Below are 22,124 nucleotides of genomic sequence, written 5' to 3' on the forward strand. Positions count from 1 at the left end.
AGAGTCTGGGAGCCCATTATGTTTACTGTTTTCGTTGTGCAGTTAATTTAATTTAATTTAATTTAATCATTAATTTTTTTCACCGTCCAATTCCAACGTCTGAATATTCTTAAGAATTAAAAGTCTACTGCTCTTTAAAAGAATGTACTTCCATTATTATGCTATTAGGTTATCATTATAGCATAAAATTGTAGTAAAATATTACTGACATCCAACAAAAGGGGTTATCATGACAGGCCAATTTTTATCTCTATGTACTCAGTTCTGCTGCTCGTATAGAAAAGTGTGCAAAGCTTTATTAATGGACATCTAGGCTACCTTACAAATTAATCTTAAAATTTGACTCAGAGTTCTCCCCTTTTGTGGCATTCCCTTTTTTGTCATATGCCTTAGTTAATAATCACATGCCATAGTGATCTATACAGTTAATGAATGGGTTATTAGGTAATACTCCAAACATTCAATAGCAATTTAATCCCCATTGTCAGTTAGGTAATGTGGATACAGCCCGAGGGACACTTGCCAACTGTCGGTGCCCTAGTTGAGTGTGTGTCTGGTCAGTTTGGTTGAATCGATTCCATCCAGATCTAGTCAGTTCAGCTGTAGTCCATTTGATCACGCCTCTTCTAGTTTTAGTCACCCATCAATAGTCTGTCTTTGCTTCACCTGGCCTAACCCAAATGGTCTTTTAATCAGAAACAACCAAGATAATCTCCATCTGCTCCCTTTTGGTGCTGCTATTTGTCACACTGAGCCAAAGAATTGTGACTAGAAGCATCTTTTGTAAATATTATTTAGTCTTTCTGCACATGATATTGTTTACCAGAATACTTCCACCAGAGCCTGCAATGTTTGTGTTTATCAAAGGACAGGCATACAGCTATTATTTCTAACGCGAGGCAAGCAGCTGGCATAGATCAGAAATGATCTCCCAATCTTGTGAATGACTCAATAATCATGATGTCAACTGCCGAACTGGGGGTCTCAAGTGTATGTAGGTGAACAAGGGGTCTAGACTCTGTTTTACAGGGGCTGCACACTGAATTCTAATGTTGATATAACCCTTAACTGTGTCAAAGTCCAAGTGCTCTAATGGCCTTAATAAGGATGAGCCTTTTACTAAGAAACATGGCACGGTAATTGTAGCAGGCAACCTCTTAAGCTGGCATTTATCCACAGACATAAATCCAAAAGGCTCTATAATAATACATGTTAAATCAAATATTTAAGGTGGTAATCATCATCATGGCAACCTTTAGCACGGCAGACATGAAAGCTGCTCTAGTGTTCGTAGTCCTGTCGATGTGGCTGAGCTGAGCTGAGCTGAGCTGAGCTGAGCTGGACCAGTCTGGGATGACTGGGTTGAACCAGTCTGGTTTCTGCCGCCCGAGTTATGCTGTCTGTGCAGGGTTTTTGTTCCAGCCTTACAGGCACCCACTGTAATTAACTCCCTGGATCACTCTGCATGCTCACTCACACAGACAAAAAGTGATGGAGGGAGGGAGAGAGGGAGGGTGAGAGAGGAAGAGAGAGAGAGGGTGACAGGCAGACACATACAGTGGCATATGTTGACACAGACGGACAGAGAGCAACAGCTTGCATACAGAAATGTAATACATGTAAAAGACATACAAACACATCCACTTATGGTGAGTGACGGTAAAATATACGACGGAAGCCGTAGCAAGGGAGATATATAGCTCTGCCCTTTCGGGCATGGAATTCCCTGGGAAAGAGAGAGGAAAGAAGAGCGATGGTGTCCGCACTGTGAACTTTAATTACACACTCTTTCAAGCTGCATTTGGACAGATAATCCCCTGGCTTCCCTCTCTTTGTGGACACAGGAGAAGAGGAGCTAGGTGCTCCCAGGGTGCAGTCTCACAGGATAGTGGCAATAACATCAAATAGTGCATTGGCTAGTCATGTACAGGCTGTTTATCATCCTGCCCCATCCAGGGTCTTCAAATTGGAAGCACTGAACATTAAACAAGCACTGAGTGTTCACGTATTATGATCTATACTTCAGTGTAGAGCTGTACCGAATAATTCATAGCTTCGAAGCTTCATTCATAAAGTTGACAATGAAATTCTAAATATAACATCCAAATGCTAACCTACTTTTTTCCTCCTTTCTTTTTCCATGTCTATTCATTCTGTTTGAACCTACATTAATATTATTAGTATTATACTATTTGTAGGATTAGATTGCAGAGATAGCTGTGTAAAACTGTTTCCGACTCGTGATCGAAACATTTCCAATAACTCTGGAGCATTGTTAAGTCCAAAAGTCAGAATTTAATGAAAAACATGGATGTCATCATCTAAAAAATTGAAAATGTTTTTTTTTATTGAACAAAATATTCTGCTCCTATCCATATCTGTTGGCTTTTAGCCTTTCAAAAACAACATTTTCATTGCGGTCAAAAAGCTTTTTTGACCACAAAGGGAAGCACTCTCTTGTATGCAGTCTAGCAGCAAACTAATGGCACTCATTTATTCTTCCAAGAAAGTTGATTTGATAAAGAAAGACTAGCTCATTTAATCCGATAAATCAATATATTCCATTTTTTTGGGTGATGACCAAGCACCAATCTACAGGGCTGAAAAATCAAGCTAACACACAAGTGCGAGAAACCGCAGTTCTTCGACTGGCCACTTGAGGCTGGCTGAGGCCAGTCAAGCCCCATTGACCCCCATGTTCAAATGCCCAACTTCACTGCAACATGTTTACAGCCTGGTACAAAATAACTGTTTTGGTCTCTATAGCTAATTTTCCCAGTCGTGAAAATGGAATGGGCGGGGGGATGAATTTTTAAATAACTCATCCAATTACATTTTATTAGGGCTTAAAGTTATGCATAATTAAGGGCCGGCTGCTGTGAGAGACAGGTTGTCTGCTGATAGCGTCCTCAGCTTCTCAGTCAGATCCACCCCTCGCTCCCCCACAGCAATAGTCTCTTGTCCAAATATGGTCACTTCTGGCTCCAAAAAACCAAGACGGCGATGGTCGCAATGTTGAACTCAAGGCCTCAGAACAGGAGTCCAAAAACCAATGGGTTATGTCACAGCAGCTATGACCATTATTTTTACAGTCTATGGGGATGATGTAATAAAATTTATACAACAGTTAGTTCCGGGCCTGCAATTTGATTGGTCTATATGTATAACATCACTCCCTCTCGTGTGATATTGCTGAAATGATGACAGAAATTCAAAGCTTTATTTGAAAATCTCATCAGAAGCTTTCGAATGTAAAAAAAAAAAAAAAAAAAAGACATTCAGTACAGCCCTTCTTCAGTGCAAGCTGTTTAACTACTAGGACGTTTGCTTTTAATTTGAACTGATTGTTGTTCAAATTTCAAAATAAAGTGTGAAGAACTGAGCAAACTTATAGGATTAAAACCATACTATACTATACATACTATAATGAAATTGTTTGTCTTTTATCACAATAAACAAATTTAGGTTAAAAAAATAATAATACTGTTGTTTATTCTTATTTACATATACTGTGTTATTGGAGATTGTTCATCTTTGCATCCAACACCAGCAGTACAAATCAATGCTTGCATCAAGTCTATCGTTATTAACACAGCAGGCCAATCATACGTAACCATTACTATTCTGATCACTATTGTTCACCCTAATGCCACTTTGCATTGAAACTGTGTACAAGCTTTGGTAAGGTGGGATAAATAGGACAGATCACGTGACCTGACTGACTAGAATGTTGCACTGAATGTGGCACTGGATCAATCTATAGGCTTGTGACCAGGCCACTGTGTCCTGTCTGTGTGTGTGTGTGTGCATGTGTTTGAGTGTGTTCGTGTGGTAACTTAGTGTTAGCTACACGACTGCTCTCTGTCAGGGATGCCATGGTAATCCTCTGCTTGGCTCGTCATCTCCCCCTCTATCTATCTCTCTCTCTCACCCACTCACCATCACCTCCTGTGTCTCTCTTTTCTTTCTCACACTCTGCCTTATTGTCCTTGATGTTGCTCTGCCTGTCAAAAACACAGTCTGTTTTTCTCTAAAAGGCTGTCTTTCTCTCTGTTCAGATTATAATTGCTAATTAGTAAAATACGCATGGAGTGTTTTAATTGTCTCAGTAATTTCTGTCTGATCTAGCTGGTAATGTCCTCATGCTTCATGAACATATAATCGGTAAAAAACTGTTTTTCTCCATCAGATTTATTTTGACCCAGTGCAGCCGTGGGGACAAAATTGGATATCGCAGATTCAATATGGGTGCGTAAATCAGCTTAAGCCTACTGTCTTTTCATTTTCAAAAAATGCTTTATCAGATCAGATTTGCTCACACTCCTGAGCCAACACAAAAAAACAGTGTGGTGCCTTTGCTGGAGTCATGTAACAATGCTGTCCGCTAGCAAAATATATTAAAGGGACAATTCACTCCCAAGTCAAAAATACATATTTTTCCTCTTACCTGTAGTGCTATTTATCAGTCTAGACTGTTTTGATGTGAGCTGCTGTGTGTTGGAGATATTGGCTGTAGAGGTGTCTGTCTTCTCTCAAACATATTGCAACAAGATGTCACTCTGTTTGTAGTGCTCGAAGCACCAAAAAATACATTTGAAAAACTCAACAGCAGTGTCTCCTTCCAGAAATCATGACCTGGTTACTCAAGATACTCCACAGACCTTGTTGTGAGCAGTTTCATGTTGGAACTAGAGCAGAAATCAAATATTACAATATTTTTAAACAATTACCTCGAAATTATTTCTTTGTACTAAACTAAACCAGCCAACTGTATCAACATGTAGAAGGAAGCATTCATCTACTCATGGGCAAGAGGCTCATAATCATGACAGCGCGAGATGTAAACATTAATGGCGTCCTCCTTGGCTGAACTGTAACGTTAGCTAGCTCAGTGGTGCTAGGTGAGCTAGCAGTAGATGCACGCTTCCTTCTGTGCTGTGATACAGTTGGCAGATGCAGTTTGGTAGAAAGAAAATAGTTCCTACTAGGGCTTTGCAATATATTGATATTGTGATATGAGACTAAATACTGTCTTAAATTTTGGATATCATAGTGTCACAACTTTTCCTGTTTTTCAAGGCTGCATTACAGTAAAGTGATGTAATTTTCTGAACTTACCAAACTGTTTTAGCTGTTCTAATGTTTGGCTTTACCTACTTAGTCATTATATTTATATTACTGATTATTATTCATCAAAAATCCCATTGCTTAAATATTTTGTAAAAGCATTAATAGTCAACCCTACAATATCTTTGCAATATCGATATCAAGGTATTTGGTCCAAAATATCGGGATGTTTAATTTTCTCTATATCGCCCTGCACTAGTTCCTACATGAAACTGCTCACAACAAGGTCTGTGGATTATCTTGAGTAATCGGGTCATGATTTCTGGAAAGAGACACTGTTGTTGACTTTCTCAAATGTTGTTTTTTTTGTGTGCTTTGAGCATTACAAGCCAAGTGATGTCTAGTTCCATTATATCAGAGAGAAGGCAGACATTGCTACAGCCAATGTCTCCAACACTTGGCGACTCACACCCAAACAGTCTAGATTGATAAACAGCACGACAGGTAAGAGGAAACGTGTACTTTGATTTTGGGGTGAACAGTCCATGCAATGATAACATTACCATTGAAGGTGAAACAGGCTACCTTTGCAAGCTAAGCAGATCTCTTGACACACCAAGTAGACAGAGCTTGATCTCAAGGATTAGTCCAGGCTCTTGTTTTGGATTTAGGTCCAAACCAAACACATGACTGACTTTTCTCACACAAAGCCAGCAGTCAAATCAAATGGCTTACCATAACACTGCTCTCTATTGTGGGGCCAAGAGTCAGAGGGATGCATTTCTTCTCTCCTCCACAAGTCTGTCTCCCACCACATGTTGAGTTCACACATCTAACAATGTTTCCTATTACTTCTCTGCATAATAAACCCAGTTGGATGCAGTATGTAACGACTTGCTCTGGTATTAGACGTTTAAAATGTTCATTATATTCCTCCCACTGCAATGTCATCGCATGACAAAGAGTTCCTTACAGTAATGTTTGCTGTACATTTGCGACAACGTTCCTATTTGCTTTGTGTTCACAAAATGTATCCCATTCAGAGCTTCCCTTTCACATGACTATTTCCATTTCAGGCCTCATTACATGACACAATAGACAAGCCAAGCGTGAGCTGTGACATGTACTGTAGCCTCGGCTGTACCCGGCCATGTTAAACCTAGCCTAATTAGCAACATAATTTTTATTATACACCTTATTATAACTTCTCATTTTAAAACTTGTGATACGTGTTGGCTATTTTCTTATTGACAAAATGAAATTCTTCAAAAAGCAATTTTGAGTAGGTAACAATGCAGAGTGAACACAATGTTTTTTCTCAAGAGCTGAGAGAAATCTCTTGCCTGATTTAAAGCACTACACCTAAAACAGATTAATGCAATCCCTTAAAGTAAAATTTCCCTCAAGTGTTATGAATGAATAAATATAATTGAGACTACTGCAAAAAATGCTGCTTCTAATAGGATACCCTATCACAAGACAGAGACGCGCTGACAGCCCATGATTCTATTATTCATAACAGTCCCAGAAAAGGCAAAGTCTCCACTTTCACTGTGTGCTGTCACTTAACTACAAGCAATGCTCCTCCTTTTCACCCCGGTCTCCACTGAACTGCAGTCGCGCAGTATGAATAGCAAGCAGACAACGTGCTGTGAGAGCTCCAGATTTCAGGTGGAAGAGCTCCTGGGACACATCTGATACATGCAATTCCCTTCAAAAGAGCAACACTGGGCTTAAAGCTCTCTAAAACAGACTAATTAGAAATATTATTTGTTGATGTAAAGTATTTTCATTTACCTCTTAGGTTTGTAAACACATTCTGGATTCTTTAAGTGCATTGAGTATTTTGGGTTTATTTTGTCTTTCAGCTAATTGTGCCTGGGGATGTGGAATTTATATTTATACATTTTGAATATTTTGCTAGTGGTGTAAAACGAAAAGAGAACACTTTGTCTTACCTGAAGTTCACACCAAGCCACCTCCACCCATGTCTCTGTGTCCAGGCCTTTATACACAGTCTTGAAGGCTCCTCTGCCCAGTTCAATGTCAAACTTAAGGAACCTGCCTCCAGGAGACGTAGCCACAGCCTTCATCTCTGCCTCCTCCTCCTGCTCACGGTCCCTCTCCTTCACCCTCTGGGTGGGTGCAGAGGAAGGTGCATCCTTTCCTGGCTCCTGGCTGGGGCTGGGGCAGGATGGGTCATGGCCCATGGCAGCACAGGATGAAGCACCCCCTTGCTGCTGGGCACTGCTGGTGAAGACTGTGTCTGAGGAGCGCAGCTCCAGGTGGGGGGCACTGTGGGGCGCCTCTGGGGGCACCTCCACCTCATCGTCCTCCTCGCAAATCTCCACACTCTTCCTGAAGAAGCGCTTCTCCCTCCTCAGTCGCTTCTGGCCAGTGTCGACTGGTAAAGAGGGTGTGGAGAATGAAATTGGTCTGTCTGGATTCTCCTCACCCTCCTTGCTGGCTTCCCCTCCTCCTCCTCCTCCTCCTCCTCCTCCCTGGACTGCTCCATCCTTTCCTCCTGTCGCTTTCCTCTCCTGAGTCTGGGAGGAGAGGACGTCTGAGGGGGTGCTGTGTGTTCTCTCCCTCTGTGGATGGGCCCTGCCTTCCTGCTCCGTGTCCTCCTCCTTCTGTCCATCAGGTTTCTCCGAGGAATCCTCGGTGCCTGTGGGCTCTCCCGGGTCAGTAGCCATGGGGAATGGCCTTTCCCACTCCTCCTTGACCTCCTCCTCCTCCTCCTCCAAACCTTTGCTCCTCCGTCAGTCCCCGTCTCTCTCTCTTTCTGTGGTCACCCACTCACTCCTTCTAGTCTGTCAAGCTGATCTTCCAGGGCTGCAGGTGACTGAAGGCCGTCCTTGGTCAAACTAGTGACCTCGCACTCTTCCTCCACTCTCTGCCTCCCTTTCTCCTGTTTTTAGAAGCTTTACAGAAGCACAGGAGGTTGAGACCACAGCTGTTGAAGAAAATATTTTGTCCTTGCTTTCCTTCTCAGCATGTCCTACATTTTCTTTATATCCACTTAGGTGCAGCACTAATCAAAGTAAACCACACGTCTTGCAGCTCTTGGAAACACACACTAAAATAGGAGTTTTTTCAAGCTGCAGTGTTTTTCTTTCAGTCTGTTGTGTGAATATCTTCAAGTAAACCCTGCAAGACAAAAACAAAACATTGCATTAATATTCAGTCAGGGAAGGGAATTTCGTAATGTTGTTGCCATATTTAACTCTCTTAAGAAGAAAGCAGGTGGTATACTATTTGTATTTGATGAGACATTTAAAGAGGAAAGTCAGAGAGTTCCCTTTACTTTAGAGGGACAAAACAGACCAACATCAAAGACGCAACATCACAACATCTGGCCTATAACTCTGTGTAAACGTATGTGTAAACTGGATAGGAATGGAAATAAAATGCTGAAACATTGCACTAGGAAGAGGAGCTGTGACTGTTTCAACAGCTCTTTCTTGTAAAGCCAACCACTGCTAATAATTGCAAAGAGACACAGTATTTCCCCTTGAGAGCGTGAAGTGTTGATTGCCTGTAAAACCTCTGCTAATGCATTTTTAGCAATTAGGCTCACAAGGTAGCAAAATGCTGCGAACATAAAAGAAAACCTAACGTGAGTAGATTTTTAAGATCTCCATAATTGGTGCAAATGTTTCCAGTAATCAGAGACAGGGTAAAGTACAAATGTCTGTAAATGGTCTTTTTCCACAGCTGCTTGCCAAAGTGACCTGAGGTTATTAATTGGGCAATGTTAAATCAAACTTAGTAGGGAATTCTGGCAGCCCAGCTTGTATCCATATATGGTAAGAGTCTCCCAAAACCCATATAGGAGAGCAACGTTTCATCTGCTCAGTCTGCTCAGAGAAGCTTCATCTTTGTTATGGGCTAAACTTTGACAATTAAACCAAAGAGTCATCAAAGAATATCCAGCTAGCCTGCTCAAGAATTACACATAGCATCATCCATCATCAAGTGCACGTTTATCAGCGTCTTGCGACTTAAGTTGTGTTCAACAGCTCCATTAGTCAACAGAAAGCTGCAGTTAGGAGTATGCGATCCCAAACATTAAATATGGATGATGAACTATGGGCCGGTTCAGTGTGAATAATTCATACGCAGTTCGAACTGTACTGGAGTGACTACCACACATCTGCAACAAAGAGCTCATAAATATACACAACTATGATTGTGATTATCGTCAGCACAGGCATCAGCGGACAGTATTACTCAGTGCATACCCAGTCAACCATTCAGGTGGGGCGATAATAGACAGTTTTAAATTGGCCCTCAGTGTTATCCTCTGCCAGCAGAAGGTGAAACTGAACACAGCAGGTTTCCTCTGACACGGCAATATCCCTGCTATGCTGTAACTCATTCACTGTTTGGGTTGGTGTGTATGTGTGGGTGAGCGTGTGTACGCTAGTGGGCAGCTTTCCGATGACATCTTTATCTTCACTTCTCCTCTATCACTCTCCATCTGTCCCAAGGTATTATATCTCCTCTGCCCTCTGACAACCAATGATCTCTTGGTGGCTGCTTCAGAGCTGTTTTATTAAGACACCAGGCAACCTAAAGTCACTCTCGAGCCAACATCTAAGAGACAGGACTGGTCTGACGATTACGGATGCAATAAAGCCCAAAGTCACCATTTATGATTAAGCAGCTGTACTTAAAGGAAAAGGTTGTGCTATTGCATACCAACAACAGGAGCTGCACCTTAGGAATGTGGCTGTTCTGGGGTTGTAATGGTGCAGTAAATGTAAAGTAAGAAGTGCAGTCTGGGTCAAGGTATTAACTCACTTTGCATATTAGTTTACAGCTCAACACATATTACTTTACAACTGAACCCGTGGGACTTTAAAGGGTCATTGCCATGGCTTGGGTTACAGCACTCTTAGGTATGAAGCTATCCACGAGGACCACACATGTATAGTCTATCTTGGCTCCTGAAATGTGCTCTCCACTGCCAGACGGGCTCAGTCAAAGTCACAGCAGTAGGCCTAAACTTTTTTTCTTCAATTTTAATGAGCAAAGCCCACCGTGACCACTGGGGGCTCGTCTAGTGGCTCACAGCAGCTTTTATCTCTTTTATAAGGCGGCCATTAACACTCACGTCAAGCCTGTTGTCTCTCCAGGCACAAAGCAAATGAGTCTGACATGCGATGCTAGTGGCTGTCAGTCAAATTAAAAACACAATAGGCTGATATTAGTCCAACTGCTAAGAGGCTCCCGAAGAAGAATTCCAGTTCTGCAGCATTCCCGAGAAGTAGACACATGCTCTATGAGGCAAACTATAATTAAGCAAGTAGCTTCCCGCACACACTCCACACCTAATACCATGCTGCAAAAAATCTGTGCTATGAAAACGTTGACCCATATGATAAAACTGCCTATCACATTATGCTGTATGTGGTTTTGAATTTGCAAAAGTTCAATAAATTGTTATATGGGGGATTTTCTGGAACTTTGATCTAGAAACCAATTATAAATAAGTGTCTGGTTTTGTTTAAACAAGCTGAGTTCATACACAACAAATCAAGCTACTGCATTGTTAGACAGGAAAATCCTGTAATGTTAATATTGCCACTAAAGCCTTATATATTTAAGTGATAGCTGCCTTAACTAAATTCAATGGCAAAATCTTTACCAGTTACAATAGGGCTGTAAGGATTATTTAGTTATTTATTTTATCAATCCATTATTTTTATTTAATCTTTATTAAATCAGGCAGTCTCATTAAGATTAAGATCTTTACGAGAGACCTGAGAACAAGTAACATTCACAAGAACACAATCAGTAAAACAGACACAACCCACCTACGTGATAAAAATAAATAAAATAAAACAAAAATAGTTTGCAGTTGTAAAAAAAAACATCAGATAATAAGGCTGGGAAATATTAAGAAAATACCTTGATAACAATATTGCAATGATATGGTGGGTTTGACTATTGGTGGTTTCACAAAATATTCACACAATGATTTTTAAGAAATTATTATCAGTACAGTGGATATAATTACTCAAGCAGGTAATGGCAGATAATAAAACAGTTTAGTAAGTTCAGAAAATGACATCACTTTGTTGTAATGCACCCTTCAACATAGGGAAAGAACTTATGTTACAATATCCAAAATCTAAGACAATATCTGGTCCCAGCCCTATCAGATAAGAGAGCTTTAAAATCCCCAAGGGCAATGCAAGACAATAGTTTGAGAGCAGTTTGCAGTTCATTACATTTAAATGGTGCATAGTACCGGAAACCAGTTCTGTCAACATTAGTGCGTACGTGAGGGATATCTGAGGACAAGAGGTTACTGTAACTCTGAGATTTAAATGAGATGTGAGGTAGTTTGGAAGCTTCAACAGTAGAGCTTTTATAATTTATGAATAATATGAGATGGCTATTTCTTGTTGACTGTAACGACGGTCCATCCAAAAGTGTGATACAGAGAATAATAGTGAGTACAATATTTATCATTTGCTATAAAGCGCTATGATACACAGGGTTTAACTGCTTAAGTGTTAAATGGGCAGCATGACAATACTGAATATCTCTGTAGTCAAGGACAGACATGAAGACTGACTGCACAATACTTTTACAGTTGGAAGAAATCAGACATTCTTTGATTGTATACAAGAGGCCCAGTTTAATTTTTAACGTTTGAGTTGAATATTGAACATGAATTTAAAATGACAGTCTTCTTTCAAGCCATATTTCTATGATGCAGCAAGAGTAACATGGTGGCCATTTGAATTTTTAATGGCAGGATAGTCAGAGTCACTGTATTTAAAAGTAGTGTGTGTGATTAAGGAGCGATAACTGGAACGTATCAAAGGCAGACTGAGGACAAGTCAGGGCCTGGGCTTGGGTGGTGCCTGGGGCTCATAAAGTTGCATCATCAGCAAAAAAAATTCCCCTATTTTCAATATCCAATTCGATACCACTCTACAAAACAAAAACAAAACAATAAATCCAATGTACTTAAATACACTCCCTTATTAATAAAAAAAAAACCAGATCCATCCTTGATGATCCACCTTGAATGCAAAGTACTAGTCTACAGTATGTGGGTTCATGAGATTTTGTGGGTGAGGAAATACATACTAATATATATCCTACAGATTTAATATATATATATATTATATAATATATAATCTACATATTTATTGTCTGTTGTTGCTCAGCACTTCTTGTACACACCCCTCTTCCACTGTGATTAGACAGTGAGCACAGTGTTTTAAAAAATGTTGAATAATTTTCTGCTCTCAGCAACCAGAAAAAAGCTAAACGTTGAGTGCTTAATGCAGAATAAACGCTCAGCACCTCATCATGCTACTGGTGTTTGTAGCATAGTGTAAATATGTGGCGCTCCTATTGCAAAAATTGTCAAAAAATACACTGGCCTCGTGAAAATTCACATTTCTTTCTGACAAATCGAGGTGGAGCTGTCGCTGCAGCTACACTTTTAACCATTTTCTATGTGTTGTCGTTTTTCCTGCTAGATGTTCTTTCTTTGGCATTTAACGGCAGACTAGAACATTTGTAGGTGTATATGCTGCCCCATCATGCTGGAAAGAATTGGGAAGTATCTATTGTACTAGAGAAGAACGAGTACCATCACATTTCCAGAATTTTGGTATTGAATTGGTACCAAAGTATTGATTCTCCTGCCATCCTTACATTGAAGAATTGGTTGGGAAGAACTGTGTTTTTTGTGTATGTGTAAACAGCAGTGGACCAAAGATAGAACCCTGTGGCAACCCACTTCTGATTGACTAAGTATGACTGGCAATATACACGTCAAAAAATAGTGAAAAATGCCCATCACAATTTCCCTGAGTTCAGGGTGATGTATTCAGATACCCTTTTTATCAAACCAACAGCTAATACAAAACTAAAAAAGATATTCAATGTACAATTACAAAACATAAGAGCAGCAAACCTGCACACTTGAGAAAAGCCAGAGAATGTGGGTTATTAAATTACTAAACAACTATTAACTATTACTATTAAATTATTAAACAATTATTTAAATGATCAAAAATGTCTTTTTCTAAACTACTCATTTTAGCAACCAGTGGGGGACTTATTGTATTGTACAGTGAGACTAAAAAGGTAAAGGCTAACAGGATGTGGGGAACATAAAGGGGGAAAAACAACAGTCGATAAAGAGAGGGAAGTTGCCCTTTAAACAGAAGCTTATTCGCCTGTGTCCTCAGGGCAAGGAGTTCCCATGAAAGCCACATACCGGACAGAGTTATCACAGTACATCAAACACGTTCAACCCCATCACTGTCTCTCACACACCGCCCAGTCTACACACACACATAGACACACACACAAATACAGATATCAGACACACACCAGCAGGCTAGAAAAAACTTTGTTTCACTTTTTCTTTCCCTCTGTCCCTCTCACAGTCTTTCTATCTTTTATACACGGACAAACACACACACACACATACACACACACACACACACACACACACACACACATCAAAAGCAAACCCTCTTGCGCACCCAAACCGCATGTCCCCTTTCAATGAAAGAATGCCGAAAGGAATTTCCTGACACCAGGGAAATGACCAAGCAACTGCCCATGTGGGCAAACGTGGTAAACCAAAGTTGAAGATAATGAAACCAACATCGCAGCTGAAATGGTGGCATCTCTCGTTGACAGCAAAATGACTCCAGCATGCAGTGTGTACACAGGTTCACATGTCAGAATCATTGTCTGTTCATTTTTCTAGCAGTGTTGCTGTGTGTGTACATGAGAACCGAACATCTGACGTGCTGCACGCTGCCTGCCCTCCAGGCTTCTGTGAGGCTCTTGCATGGGGAGAACACCTGCAGCGGCCTAATCATTTCTGAAATGTGCAGCAGAAATCATTGTGACACCTTTGCCAAAGATGTGATTTCTATTCTATTCTCAAAACCCGCTGAAGGCTACGTTTGTTTTTGCTAGAACTTTTTGTTATCTGCGCTCAAAGTTTTGAGACAAGGAGAGAGAAAAAACGCCCTACATTATTTGCACTCTCTATTGCACAAAGACAAACAAAAGTGTACACACAGAAGTCTCACAACTCCATACAACAAATACATTGCAATCCTATCTGCGTCCTGCACTTTTTTCATCCCTTACTTCATGGGGATACACACATTAATCCCCTGGAACCAAACTGCTACTGGAAAATTAGACAGGCAGACAAAGGAAGAGCTAGGGGACCCTATGTGTGTGTGCGCGCGCATAGACAGTGCCGTTTTAGCAATTGAGGGGGACGTGTAGATGAAAAGAGTGAATAAAAAGTGGCGAGGGGGACAGGAAGGGATTGTAGTTGGTGGGAGCAGGCAGACAGCAGAGTTTCAAAAAGATAGAGAGGGAAGGAGAGATGGAGGGGGCCGGCTTGTAGAAGGGGTGGGAAAAATGTGTGTGTGAAAGAGAACAAGAGAGAGATAAAGAGAGGGGGGTGACACAGACAAAAAGGGGGCTGGGGGGGGGGGATTTTGCCTGATAAAATATGTGCCAATGTTTGTGTGAATGAAAGCAGTGACTATAGCTAAATTTTTGCCCGCACAAAAGCAGCTACAGTTGTGCGAGGAGAGGAGAGGAGAGGAGAGGAGAGGAGAGGAGAGGAGAGGAGAAGGAGGAATGCTTTTAGTGGTTGGAAAAGGTCGAAAACATGAGGTGATTACATTAGCATAGGAATAGTTTCCGTTGGTATGTCCAGTGTCACAGAAAGACTTGCTGTGGGGGGCCGAGGGAGAGCAGGGGGAAGGACTTGATGTAAACCTTTTAATGTGCTCTTGCTGCAAAAGAAAATCGTTTTAAGTGGAGCTCACATGATTTATCATTTGATTGATGGGCAGAGCATTAACTGCCAACTATTTTAATAGTTGGCAATTATAGTTAATATCAATTGTTAAAATGTCCCATAATCACTGCTTCTCAGTTGTAAGGATTAGTGGTTCCCAGAAATGGGATTTTCAATGACCAATGCTGATTTTTAGAGAGCTGGCTAATATGCAACACTGATATCATGTTGTTGTTTTCTGCTAAAATACATTCATAATAATAATAACAAAAGGACTACAGTATAGTATTATGATCATTTGTGTGGCAATATAGTATCAATACACGGACACCAAGTATTGATTTTTTTATTAGGTAAATTCTAAATATGGCAAATACAAATTAAACTTTTGGTAGCCTACTACGCTAATAAAATCAATTGCTTTTTCAGTCTTGTTGCAATAAAACAATTGAAGTGAGATGAACAGATTGAAAAAGTGATCTTATTAGACAAAACAGACGTTGAAAAATTTGGAGACTTTGGAGATATACCGTAAAACTTCAATTAGTAGCCCGGGCTATTATTTGCTTAAATCACTGAACTCAACAGGCGTATATTTGGGACAGGCATTTAATTCTTTTCACACCAAACTGTTGCTCAGCTGAGTTTTGCGCATCAGAGAGAGTTCTAGCACTCATTTTGCAGCATCCGACATACCGACACAACACCACTTTATCCTGGTATTCACAACTTGGATTATTTTTGACGATCAACCCTTTTGATTCTTTTGATCTGAGGACCCTTACGGACTAAAGGTGTATGAATAACTTACAGGGTAATTGAGGTTAGACACGTTATTCTACGTTATTGTAACTTCAGCTGTAGGGAGTCATCACTTTGTCCTTTCCATCTCTCTTGTTCACCAGTCTGGTAAATCTGAATGAATTACTGTAGTCTCTGGTGCTCATGGTTTCAGTAAAATGAACTGAACAACTGCATTGTGGAGAATCTAACCAAACTAATGATGTATGGCATCTCCATATTGACATAAGTTAAAATATTTATACTTGTATGCACAACCGAAGCAGTTAACTAACATTAGCTCAAGCGGGTAGCCAACAACCTGGCTTTATACTAAGGATAGACCGATACATCGGCCGGCCAATATATCGGGCCGGTATTTGAGTTTTTTTACTTGTATCGGCATCAGCCGATACGCGCATGGGTTCGCAGATTTATTTTTCCCTGACACCTTTTTTCATTTGAAAGTATGTGGTTAAGTTGAACAAAGCTGTTGAATCCTACTGTGTACAGTAGTTGTTGTTTTATTTATGCTTCAGCTTAAATATTTGTTTATTTTATAAAGACATTACTGGAAGATTTAAGAGCACTGAACTCTTTTTTTATTTGAATGTATAATAATAATAATAATATTCTACCTGTTCTACCTCAACTTTCCATCTTGTTTTAGTATTTTTTACTGTTCAATAAATGTTTCTTATTTTAAACTTGAGACCTGTAATATTTGTTATCATTGTGTCATTTTTTTTTATGTAAATTGAGGGAGCAAAAGCAGCATCGGCCCCAAATATCGGCTCAAGAAAATCGGCAGTCCATATTCGGTCATCGGCTAAGGGTGATGGAAAAAAATCGGTATCGGCATCGGCCCTAAAAAATCCATATCGGTCTATCCCTACTTTATACATCCAAAGAACTTCTTTAAAAAAAGGATTGCTTGGCAACCAGACCAGGTGTCTAATAGAGTGACATGAAATCCAAATATGTCGTTAATGAATTTAAAACAGAAATTTTAAGGTCAAGAAAGTCATACTTTGTGGTAAAACTGTAAAACCTCTGTAACTAACTGCACTCCCTGATGAAATATTAGCACATTTTTGGAAAAACGAAAGCACGATTCCAGAGAGAAGCAGACAGAGAGGTCTACAACATATGTTTAAAGGATATAGCCAAGACGTCAAACTCAGCAGCAAAAACAGATTAAAAAGACAAAGATAGTTAGAAGCTAAAGCTGAACTATAGGCTACAGATCATAGTGTAAAAGTGAACCACCATATCACTGCTGATCACCACAGAAGACAATGAATATAAAGGAAAACTGATAGCAGATGAACGCTTTGATGAACACTTCGGCTTCTCCCCCGTGCCACCACCAGTGATCGAACCTCCACCGCTAGACTGTCCGGAAGTCGCACACTGTTCTTCTGCACACATTGTGATGCCACACAGCTGTTTTAATATCAGCAAAGTTTCCCTGCTTCCCTTCACTGGTTCCTGTACTGCAGGGTCGGTCTTTTTTTTCACTGTTATAATCATTAAAAAGCAAAAGCAGCATGTGTATACATTCAGTAGGTTATATCTTCAGTAGCTAGCTAGCTAACCCTACACTTTTCAGGGTTTGATTTTGGTTTTGGAACAGGGAAGAAACTTATATCATTTTCCAACCTCTCCAGGTAACGAGTATCATTAATACACGACGTGCCCCAGGCACAACATTTAGCTCCAAATCCACAAAACCAGCCTGAAAATGAAGGAAATCGAATATAGCCTAATTGCATTAGAGTCTATGGAGCACAGCTGTGTTCTTCCTGGTCTGACCTGTCCCAGTGCTACACTATGATTGGCCAGTCTGCAATCCGGGGTGGGAGTTAGCGTAGAGTCATTTGGGACTAGGCTTTTAATTTAAGTTTTACAGTAACTTTGGAAACTTTGGAGACTTAATTTGCAGTTGAAAAAGTAATAAATCGCAATATATATCGCAGTGAAAAACTTATAACTTAATACATTTTTATCACGATTTAAATACAGTGATAATATCATATTGTGGGGCTTCTGGTGACTTCCACCCCTAAAAATAATAATTCGTCATTGGTCAGGTGGAGCCGGAGGTCTGGAAATTGGGGTGACCCCACTGAAATGACTTTTTAAGTTAAATTTCAAACTGACTGTTGGTATCATCAGTGAGTGCAGGTGTGTTATCAGGTGTAATTAAGGAGTAAAATTATGAGAGCATGTGGGTATCATCAGTATGTGTTGCAATCTTTTAGTGAGGTTCCTTCATCAACTGCTGGCTCTTGTTTGCATATAATCCCATTGTTGATTACTAGACTGAGCAAGCTTTGTTATACCAAGTAGGCAGTCAGAATGAGTGGGAACATTTAGCGGATACACTCGACTGGAGTACATAGATCAAATCCAAACCAATACCTGCCTGTAATAATAAATTTTCAACGTATAATTAATGCAACACTTGAATCTTTCCTATCATTTTCAGATTTAGTATTAGTCCCACAGAGATTTAAAGTGGAGACAGAGACTGAGTGATGCGAGGAGACGAGGCAGAGGCAGCACAAGGTCTGAAAGCTGCTGGCCAAAGTTCAAATGGGCTCCATGTCAAGCAGCAAATGTTCTGAAGATCACAGGTCTACATCTGAACTCTGCAGCTCAGCTGTTGATCACAATGGCAGGTAAAAACAAAGGCAATGTTTGTTCAGTGAGGCCATGTCTAACAGGCTCGACTTCTGTCATAAAGTCACACCAGGATGCATTATTGTAAGTGGCAGGTGTAAACCTTCAAAGAGCCGACTCTGCCTGTGCTGCTGTCACATATAAAAACAGGAAGCTGCCTCAAACTGTGACTGTGTGTTACAAATACAATTAATTACAATGTTCGGGACAAGCACCATGCAGTATACACAGCCAAGGAAAAGAGAACACGACAATTTGAACCCACAGGCTGATGTCTTAATAAACAGATCTTAATAATTACCCACAAAAAATCACTATTCATCTACAGTGTATGTGCTATTGTGCAATAAAAGATCATTAAACTTGCTCTGACTACTCCTCCTACTCAATTACAGCACGAGTTGGTTTGGCACATGTTGCGTCCCTGTGCATCTTCTGTCTATGGGCGGCGTTTTGAAATCTGATGGAAAATATCCAATGCTGGCCACTAGAATCAAACGCACAATGATTGTTCTCTTCCCATTAGGGAAACTCAAGGCTGAAAACACAACAAGGACTTTTGTCCAATCCAGGTCAAGCATGGGAGAGTGGAGTGTAGGTAGCACACACAGAGCACTGTTCACTGAGGGAGAGAGACAGAGTGAATATGTGTTATCTAACCCCCCCTTTTTGTTCTCTTTCATTCCCCTCAGCGAGCACAACCATCCCATACCAAAGGATTCCTCTAATCCAGGTGAGAGAACGGCTCCCTAATCAGCCAATGATGAATTGGGATTACATGTTACTAAAGTAGCTTACTACTCCTGCAGCTCATATCAACAACTGAGGCTGAGTTACTCCTGCAAATGGTCTCTGAAGTCTGATGGATGATGGGAGTACTCAGAGATCAGCAAAGTGTTGATTTCAGTATTTAGCGGCTGTCAGCCTTCTTAAGCAGAGGAAGCATCCTCCCTAATGTGTTGAGTACATCACTATCACTCCCAGTGGGTACTAGCAGATGCAATGTTTTCATACATATCAATACAATGTCAATACAGGAGGAGTTGAGGAGGGCATGCTTCATGTTATACATAATTTATTGCCACCATATAGAATATAATTTGTGTATTTCTTCTACATACAAGAAACATGCACGATGATTTGAATTTCTAACACCCATATTGTGGAAATTACTTCAAGCAGATAACCCATGATGCGCCTGGTTGTGCAGTAGTCACTGGCTCTGGAGCAAAATGCAATTAATGCATGTTATTTATAGGCTACAGCATATATGACACAGTGATGCCAAGATGTGCAGGCACCATGAAGTGCAGCTATTGGCTAGCTGGTAGCTCAGCTGACTTCAGAAACGCCATGCAAACGCTAAAAAACACAAAGTGCAGTCACCATACAGGACAAGAGCACAGTGACTGACACCACCACACATCAAAAATCCCCAAACCTCCTGGCCTTTGGTGCCCCCGAGCACAGGCACATCATTTAAATGATGGGCTAAACATTTGCTGTCTGAGGGCCTGTCAGTTAGTCTGCCCGCAGACCTGCACTTGACTTGAGTGTATTTACACAGCATAATTTAATTCAGAATAACAAGCAGCCATAAGAGAAGACGCATACCTGATCAGCAATCTAGTGGTGCTTAAACAGACTGTACACAATAATATTAATGCCTCACTAGGGGGCCACAGTCTTGGGATAACGAAAATTTCTATTTGTAATTGAAAATAACAACAAACATCACTCACCTGAATTCAACATCATCATAGCTCGTCTGTCCAGCGGTGTGTTTATTTTAAAAACGAGCAGCTCAGCACAGATAGCTAGCTAACTCACTGGATTTCTTATTATTCCTATATCTTTTTACAAACGTTATTTCACGAGATTTACACGGGGCTTTCCTGCCTACAAAATTATTTTTTACACCCACTGAAAAAATACATTTACAAAAAAAGAAGCTTAAGAATAAAAATTCGCGGTTCCGTTGTTGTTTTTTTCTCTTTACATCTGATACGCTTTGCTGCGGTCTTGTCGGCTTGAAAATCCCCACCGGAGTCGTCGAGCCTCGGTCTGTGTGAGAGACGGGCAGAGAGCACTTGGTGTTACGTGTTCCAGTTCAGACGATGTTGGCCGTTGGTTTACACATTTTCACACTCGCTGCTCGGTGTAATGGCTCCAAGTTGCGCTGCCTGCCATTCATGTGTACCCGAATAATATCAGTAACTTATGTACATAATTTACAACGCACGACTCCAACGGCCTTCAGCAGGTTCGCGTGTGTACTGAGCGCGCGCTGCCTGCCTGTTCACACTTGCTACAGGGCTCCTCATCATCCCGAGCACGAGCAAATCCGACAGTTAGATCACTCCGCCACGAGAGGGCAATGCTGCCGCGTGTTTGTGTGCCAACGGCTGGTGATGTGACTTTAATGCTGCGTTCAAATGCGCCTCGTAAGTTTCATACTCCTTAACCAGCGTTCAACCGTTTTTCTAACGAGCCTGTAAAAGATTTTATTGCACTTTTTCGCTAGTAGTGGTGGATTGTTACCAAGCACATTACTCAAGTACTGTTGGGTACGATGGTGTTAGATACGCCCAATAAATGGCACTAAGTCTGCTCTCAACACATGTATTGAATGGCTATGATAAAGTGAATGGTGACATTTCATCTGCACTCTTGAGATTTATTCGACCAGAGCCACTTTATAGTAAACTGATCCAGTTTTTGTCACTAGAAAATATTGATTTATGGATTTATATTAAGTTTTACATAAAGGGCTTTGGTAAATATATGATGATGGGGGGTTTGCGGGGAGAGTCATTAATTCAAAAAAGAAAAATGATTTTTCTCCTTTAAAGTAAAAACGTAGTTAGACCATTTGGGGCAAGAGGCCCACCTTAGAAAGGAAGCAAATATCCCCAGGAGCATCCTGCCTCAAATTACTGTTCAGTTAAATCATCTGGTATTTAGTCATATGTGACTTTATGTGGGTAATGTCTTCTAATTGTAGAAGTACAGTATTGCAGTTTTCAGCTTGCTATCATTATCAGCTAGCTAGCAACCATTAGCATTGTTAGCTATCGATTAGCCAACATTTTTTGCAAGCTTCCCAGAGGAAGACATCCTGAAATAAAAACAATAAGCCTGAAAGAAAGACTAGGATTCTAGATAATCCATTAATGGTCTTGGATTTTATGGATTTTAGTTTGTTTGTTTTGTTTTGTAAGATGGCTTTTTTGTAGCTTTACAAGATGCTAATTTTGTGTTATAACAACAACAACATTGGCTACTCAACTAATTTATTTCTCCCAGCAGTGTATTTATTTATGCAACATCTACATGCTAAAATCATATCCAAATATTTAAAATTTATAGTAAATTGACTTCTTGAGGGGGGCATCCTCCCCCCACCTTACCTTACTTTAATAGAATGTTGAGGTACCTGTACTTAAGTATTTCCACTTAATGTGAATGTATACTTCTACTCCAGAGAAATATTGTACTTTTTACTCCACTATATTTATCTGACAGCTTTAGTTGCTTTGCAGATTGGGATCTACAATACAAAACACAAATCCAAGTATTAATTATGATGTATTATTATAAAGTTAGTTGTCCAGCAGTGCTTGAAGTATTTAAAATTAACCCCAGATTTACCCCCTTTAAATTAAATTGATGAACACAATGGACATATGGTCCATTCTGCATAATAAGTACTTTTAGTACTTAAAGTATATTTTGATGATATTACTTTTTTACTTTTACTTAAGTTAGATTGTGA

At 40.2% G+C, this 22,124-nt stretch overlaps 1 protein-coding gene across 11 annotated transcripts in view; it reads right to left on the reverse strand.

Annotated features, from left to right (window-relative positions):
- wnk3 (WNK lysine deficient protein kinase 3) overlaps nt 1-20,669 on the reverse strand; it is a 46,661-nt gene extending 25,992 nt beyond the window's left edge. For 9 of the 11 annotated variants that reach the window (XM_078170056.1, XM_033628197.2, XM_033628199.2 and 6 more), the window contains exons 1-2: nt 20,092-20,667; nt 7,026-8,217 (exon numbers count right to left, since the gene is read on the reverse strand). In XM_078170056.1, the coding sequence (XP_078026182.1) occupies nt 7,026-7,763 (738 nt within the window). In that variant the 5' untranslated portion in view covers nt 7,764-8,217; nt 20,092-20,667. Of the gene's footprint in view, nt 1-7,025; nt 8,218-20,091 lie in introns of all 11 variants that reach the window. The other 2 variants (XR_004501735.2, XM_033628203.2) reach the window with 2 other exon arrangements.
- Nucleotides 20,670-22,124: the final 1,455 nt, after the last annotated feature.

Source organism: Epinephelus lanceolatus, chromosome 8, assembly GCF_041903045.1.
Source record: "Epinephelus lanceolatus isolate andai-2023 chromosome 8, ASM4190304v1, whole genome shotgun sequence".
Taxonomy (NCBI): Eukaryota; Metazoa; Chordata; class Actinopteri; order Perciformes; family Serranidae; genus Epinephelus; species Epinephelus lanceolatus.